The 7,209-nt window shown below is 57.0% G+C and overlaps 1 protein-coding gene across 1 annotated transcript in view; it reads right to left on the reverse strand.

Moving 5' to 3' along the window:
* Positions 1-395: 395 nt before the first annotated feature.
* Positions 396-7,209, reverse strand: part of ABLIM2 (actin binding LIM protein family, member 2) — a 185,481-nt gene continuing 178,667 nt past the window's right edge. Inside the window, exon 25 of the mRNA XM_012002191.1 lies at positions 396-509. Within this exon, the coding sequence (XP_011857581.1) occupies positions 396-509 (114 nt within the window). The remainder of the gene's footprint in view (positions 510-7,209) is intronic.

Consider the following 7,209-nt stretch of genomic DNA (forward strand, 5'->3'; position numbering starts at 1 on the left):
GTCATCAACAAGTCTCACAGCTCACGTCCCAGCCACCTCCGTCCCCCACGTGCCTAGCACCAGGGCCAGGGCACCTCGAGGATGCTGGGAAGGTGGACTGGGCTGCAGCCACCTGTGTGCTCCATCTAATGCCCGACACAGCCACTCTGCAGCCTCTCCCTGACACCAAGCCACAGCGGGGAAGGGTGGTGTGAAGCTAGCCATCTCGGCCCTAAACTACGGGCAGGAGCGTCGCCGGCAGGCACAGGGGCTGCACCTGCTGGGGGACCCCCTCCCGCCCACCCCATCGACACAGAGAAGCCAGAGCAAGGTATGTGGGAGGGGTGTGCGTGGTGCTCGCCAGGGACCCCTCGCCTCGGCGCCCGGCACACACCGGCGGGGCAGGCTGGCAGCTGTCAGAACAAAAGGGCTTTCTTCTTAAGGTCATTCCTCTTCCAGAGGGCCAGGCGGTCAAACTCCTCGATGCTCATCCCAAACACTTCCTGGAACTCCTCGGGCGACAAGTGTCTCTTCAAACAAAAAGGCAAAACAGAAGGGACCAGTTAGCACGCAGCAAGGGACACCGTTGGGCCGTGTGCTGCCGCCAAGCAATGCAGGGGCAGGACTGCATTGAGGACGGGGTGGCCCTCAGCGTGCGTGGCCTCCTGGCGGTTCCTGGCACCCTCTCTGCAGTGAAAGAACTGAGCTCAGGGACGGTGACCCTGTCAGGGACACACAGGGAACACACAGCGCCCAGTGGTGGAGCTGGAGCCAGAACTTTCCGCTCTTGACCCCTACAAAGGCATCTGCTGCTGCAGACCGAGTTCATTAACGTGGCCCAGAGCAGGACCCCTACCTGCCCGCGGATGTCTGAGCTTTTATAGATTTCCTTTGGCGGTCATATTCGTTACTTCAGTGAGCGGTCACAGCTGCCATCTGAGAGCAGGAGGTGGAGGGTTTAACTCCCCAGACTTCATAGCCCAGGAGGCTGGGGTGTGGACAGTGAGCAACGACGCCAGGCAAGGCCCAGGCCCGGGCGCAAACCCTCCCTCCACCAGAAGGCCCTGGTGTGTGAGCGTGGGAGAGTTGTTAGGCCTCTCTGAGCCCAGCTTCTTGTCTGGAGTCACCATGGAGAGGCACACAGCTTGGTGGTCAGGGCATGGATGCCAGTGCTTCTGGGATGCCATAGGAGTGAGTTAGCCCCTGGAGCCCTAGTCTGCTCATTTGCGTAATGAGGTCCCCTAGAGCCCACACCCTGAGCTGTGGGGAGGAAGGCGTGGACATAGGTCAGCACTGGCTGTGGACTGTACCTGTGGGTGCTGGCCGCGTGTGTTAGTATGACCTCAGCCACCGCAAGCTCTGTGGAGTTCCTCGCCAAGCAGCCACCTGCCTTCTAGCTCTGCCTTGCAGGACCTGCAACCCCTGCTCTCTTGCCTGTCTTCCTCAGCAGACTGAGAAACCCCACATCCCTCAGAGCTGGCTCACGCGTCCCCTCCCAGGAGCCTTTCCAGGGAGCCTGGGGCTTTCCATCCACAGGGATGCTTCCCTTGCCTCGCCTGGGCGGGGCTGAGAGAGGAACTGGAAGGAGGCTGAAGGCTAGTGGCAGGAAGAGGCCAGGCTCTGCCCGGAATCCCTGTCTGCTGCCCTCTGAAAAGTATGGCTTCAGTGCAGCTATGTGGGAGCAGTCTTCCACAGTTCTGCGACATGTTCCACACAGTTATCATATGCCCCAGCCATCCACTCTTGGACGGACACCCGGAGGAATGGAAAACAGGGACTCAGACAGATGATGGTCATCCACGTTCCTAGCAGCATTACTCAAAATCACTGCACTGTGGAAACAAGCCAGGTGTCCATCAATGGACGAATAGATGCACAGAATGCGGCATGTCCATGTGACGGAATACCCTTCAGCCTTAAAAGGCTGTGAAGTTCCAACACATGCCACAGCAGGGACAAGCCCCAAACATGCTTGCTGGCTCCGTGAAGGAAGCCAGACACCAAAGACCACATAATGTACGATTCCACTTCTTTGAAATGTCCAGAACAGGCAAGTCCATAGAGACAGAGCATGGATTCACAGTGGCCAGGGACTGGGGGAGAGAGGAATGGGGAGGGACTGTTTAATGGGTATGGGGTTTCCTCTTGTGGTGAAGAAAACGTTCCGGAGCTGGAATGTTCTGGAGCTGGAATGTTCCGGAGCTGGAGAGTAGGGCTGGTGGCACAATGTTGTGAATGCAGTGAACGGTACTGAATGGCACACTTTAAAATGGTTAAAATGGGCCGGGGGTGGTGGCTCATGCCTGTAATCCCAGTGCATTGGGAGGCTGAGGTGGGTGGATCACCTTAGGTCAGGAGTTCAAGACCGGCCTGGCCAATATGGCAAAACCCCATCTCTACTAAAAATACAAAAATTAGCCGGGCATGGTGGTGCATGCCTGTAATCCCAGCTACTCGGGAGGCTGAGGCGGGAAAATTGCTTGAACCCAGGAGGTAGAGGTTGCAGTGAGCTGAGATCACACCACTGCACTCCAGCTTGGGTGACAGAGTAAGACTCCATCTCAAAAAAATAAATAAAATAAAATAAAATAAAATAGTTAAAATGGTCAATTTGGATGGGCATGGTGGCTCACACCTGTAATCCCGGCACTTTGGGAGGCCAAGGCGGGCAGATCACTTGAGCTCAGGAGTTTGAGATCAGCCTGGGTAATATGGCGAGACCCCAGCTCTACAAAAATTACAGAAATTAGCCGGGTGTGCTGGCATGTACCTGGAGTCCCAGCCACTGAGGAGGCTGAGGTGGGAGGATCTCTTGAGCCCAGGGGATCGAGGCTGCAGTCAGCTGTGATCACACCACTGCACTTCAAACCTGGGTGACATAGTGAGATCCTGTCTCAAAAAACAAACAAACAAAAAACTCAAGTGCTATATTAGAATCACTGTGATTAGCAAAAGAGAAAATGGAAGTGGAGACATCTGGTCAACTATGAAAAGTGTAAACCATTGCCATTCACGCATTTCACAAAAGTCACCAAATCTGTGAGGTATGCACTGGAGTTTGGAGCCCCAGTAGTTGGGGTGATCTGGAGGAGGGACTCAGGAAATCCCCCAGAATGCCATGTTTTAGTTGAATCTGGGCCCAGAGTGAGTCTCTCTCTCTCTCTCTGTCTCTGTCTCTCTCTATCTCACACACACACATACACAGACACACACACACACACACACACAGAGTATATCCAGCAAGTCCGCCAAGAAGAGGCCCTCGGCCGCCTGCTGCTATCTCGAGTTTGCGAAGAGGAAAAGAATCCTGGTGTTTGCCAGAAATGAACCACTTGCATGGTGTGGAGATCAGGGTTTCTTGGTGCTGAGAAATCCATCAGCCAGTCCACAGAAACTTAGAATTGTCATTTCAGACCGTGTCTCTTAAGACATTTAAGACACTCAATGTGTCATTTCAGATAGCAGCCCTGCACTTACAGGAACCAAATCACCATCTTCTGAATTACGGTGGAACAATCAAGACAAATGAGATCAAAGGAACGAAAAAGGAAAATCATTTCTAGCTTTATCCAAGACCTGGTGATATCAGACCTTGTTCCAGACATGGAAAGCCAGAGACATAAGGCCCCTGGCAGGGGTAGGCTGGGGTGTGAACTGACACATAAGTAAATATGTGAATGACCGAAGGCTGACACCGAAGGGCAGGAGAGTTCAGTGCTGGCGCTGGGGGCAGGCCTCCCCGTGGCCACATTCCTGCTTCCTGCTGGGGGAGGCTAGAGGAGGGGCACCAAGGTGCTGGCAGCAGAGAGAAGATGTCAGGGGGGTGGTGTGGCAGGATAGCTGGGCAGTGCCCCCTGCCATCTGCAATTGCGTATTTAAAGGGAGGAAGACTGGTGAGTGAACGGTCTCTTGGGTTTAGCTGGGGTCAGGTCTTTGCTGGAGGAGGGAGAAATGGAGAGGGAGCAGACGGTGGGCAGTCATGCCCCGCATGCTGGGGAAGGAGAGAAGGGCAGGTGTGAGGATGACACCATGGGCTCCAGGCTGTGGGAGCCTCTGGGGAGGGCGATTCGAGGAAGACTTGGAGCTGGCAGGCAAGCAGGAAGGCTGGCAGGGTGTTGGGAGGTGGGTGTGGGAAGCAGAGGTACCCTTGGGGATGACTGTGAGGGGCGGTGGAGGGGTGGTGTGGCTGAGGTGTTGGAGGGAGCACCTGGGCGGCTTCTGAAGTTGCTGTGAATGGTTACCTTCTCTGGGAGTGTGGCACTGGGACTGGGACACTGCATCACCAGAGGTCCCGGGGAGCAGCCTGGTTTGGCAGACCATAGCAACAGGGAGGGGCCAGGGGTGTCCTGAGCACGTGGGCTGGGCTGGGTCACTCGTTTGTGGCCCACAGGGCCCAGGACTTGGGGTCAGGGGTCTAGGGGGCTGGCGGGGATCACCTCTCCCTAGGCTCCAGTCCTGTTTTCTGCCTGCAGCTTGGTTGCCTGGGTATCTGGAAGACTGGGTGAGGGTCACATAAGGGGCTGTCCCCAGCGGGGGGTCTGTTCATCACTGTGGGCTCCAGCTATGGGATTCTGAGTGTCACACCTCACCTGGCTGAGTCTCCACTGCCTCGTGGGTGAGAAGGGCTCAAAGGTCCCCACCCCGTGGCCAGCTGCAGAACTGGCATTCAATCTCACTCAGCCAGCGGCAGGGAGGCTTTCTCCATGGGTCTGCCAGGGCGGGCAGGATGGGTGAGGCCCAGTTGACCCCAGAGGCCCGGCCAGCTTTCTGGCCTCGAGCCAGCTCCTCTGGCCCCAGGTTCCTGAAGGCCCTGCAGGAGTGCACCTCACCCCCGGGGCCTGCGCAGGCCAGGCACAGCTGGAAGGAAGCAAGCCTGGGGTGGGTGTCTCTGCAGAGGGTGGGGCGGCCTCACTGCTGAGGTGCGCTGGTTTCCCCAGGGAACATCCTGCAGGGAGGCGTTTTTGCAGCCTGGCAGGGGGACTGCCTCAGGAAGCCCAGGCTCAGAGAGGTTGTGTGACTTGCCCAAGGTCACACAGCCAAGAAGTGGCAGAGCCAGACCTGGGAGCCAGGCTAGGTGGCTTGACCTTTCCTCCACCTTACTTCCTGCCTCCCACCTGGACCTCCAGGGCCATCTCAGGTTTGCTGTGAAGCCTCAGGGACCTGTGCCACCTCCACTCCAGCAGGCACAGGTTGTCCCGGCCAACTCCCCCACCAATGTCCAGCCCTAAGTCCCCTCAGGGTACTCCCAGCTCCCCTGACCCCACCAATGTCAGAGGCCCCTGGGAGGAGCCTCTCTGACACCTCCTTCCTCCACACAGCCCACCAGTCACAGCCACACCCCGCACCAGCACAGGGCTGGCTGACCGGCTGGGCCTCAGGTCCTAGCCTTGCTCAGCCTGGGCCCCCAGGGCCAGCAAGGGGCCACATTTCTCCCAAGGCCTGGGCTCCGTGGTGCATCCCACTAGCTCATGCTGCCTTGGCCTGCACAAGGAGGCCCTGCATACAGGGGTGAGTCTCACTTAAGCCAGGCCCAGGCCCCAAAGTTCCAGCCCTCCCAGCAGGAGGTCCCTGCAGGACCTACAGTGACATCACTGTCATAATGATGGTGGCCACTGTCCCTCCAGGCGAGCTCTCCCTCCACACCCCTGGACCTCTCCCACAGCCTATGGGGCAGAGAGGGGACAGCGGCTTAGCGGGGCAATGTCATGGCTATCAGGTGGCCCCAGGACCCTGCCCCTCCACAGCCTTGCACACCTCTCCCCAGCTCCTCTGCTCCACGGTGTGCTGTGGAACCCCAGGGGAAGCACCACGCAGTGCTCCCTCTCCCATTCACTGGCCGTTCTTCCTCATCCTACTGGTCCTGACTCAAGTGTCCCCTCCTCCTGGAGGCCCTCCTGGATTGTGCTCACCAAGCAGGCCCTGGGGCCATGCTGTGTCCCTCAAGGCTGAGTCAGTGCTGATCTTCTCTGGCTCTCAGCACCATGAGGGTGAGCACAGGCCTGTGTGCTCACAGCACTGTCCCATCCTCACGGAGGGACAAGATGTCCTGTCTGCATCTGTGAATCTAAATCTGGGCTCCCCTCTGCAGCGCTGCCTCCCATCACCTCCAGCTTCCACTGCCTGTCCTGCTCTCTGCTGTGGCGCCACGGGGCTCCCCCACCACTGTCCTGGCCTACGAGGCCCCTGCATTTGGCGTCTGCCCGCCACTCTCCTGACTCCCGACACTTTCTCCCAGCCACACAGTTCTGCTTGTGTTTCTCTTCCTTGTCTTGGCCAGGGAGGCCCTAAGGTCCGGGATTCTGGTGCAAACCTATCTCTCAGACACACACGTGTGGCTCCAAACCTCCTATTGTCACCCTCAGTCTACCAGGACACGCCCTCTCATCAGACCAGTTGGATGAGTTTAAACAAAGGAGATATTCTTTCACTGTGGGGCCCTTATTTTTCAGGCACATTCCAACAGTTTGAGCTCTCACTGCTTGAGCAAACCCTGGTGTGCATTTAGCCTCAGGGCCTGTAAGAGGACAGTTCAAGAAACCACAGGACTGCAGCAATGAGCTGCTCCCCTTGCTGTGTGTGTGTGTGTGTGTATGTGTGTATAAGGTGAGGGATGGCAGGTAGGAAATGAATTCCAGGAAGAATAAAGTGTGTGTGCAAAGGCCTGGGGCAGGAGGAACCTTGGCTGCTGGGGCAAGCATAAGAAAGCTGAGGTGTTGACTGGGCACGGTGGCTCACGCCTGTAATCCCAGCAGTTTGGGAGGGTGAGGCGGGTGGATCAGGAGTTCGGGACCAGCCTGGCCAACATGGCAAAACCCCGTCTCCACTAAAAACACAAAAATTAGCCAGGCGTGGTGGTACATGCCTATAGTCCCAGCTACCCGGGAGGGTGAGGCAGGCGAATCACTGGAACCAGGGAGGTGGAGGTTGCAGTAGGCTGAGATTGTGCCACTGTACTCCAGCACCTGGGTGACAGAGCAAGACTACGTCTCAAAAAAAAAAAAAAAAAAAAAAAAAAGCTGAGGTGTCTGACCCGAGCTGGGAAAGGTGAGGACAGGATAGGCGCTGCACGGCCCTGGACTGTGTTCAGCAGTTTGGTTTTCAGCCTAAGAGCAATGGCATTTATGACTAAGCGTGCAATTTACAAAAGCTCCTGTGGCTACAGCGTTGTTTTCCTGCTCTGCCCTGCCCCGCCAAGCAAGCAGAAAGGTCTCAGAGTGCGAATCCTCGAGC

This window comes from Mandrillus leucophaeus, unplaced genomic scaffold, assembly GCF_000951045.1.
Source record: "Mandrillus leucophaeus isolate KB7577 unplaced genomic scaffold, Mleu.le_1.0 Scaffold68, whole genome shotgun sequence".
Classification (NCBI taxonomy): Eukaryota; Metazoa; Chordata; class Mammalia; order Primates; family Cercopithecidae; genus Mandrillus; species Mandrillus leucophaeus.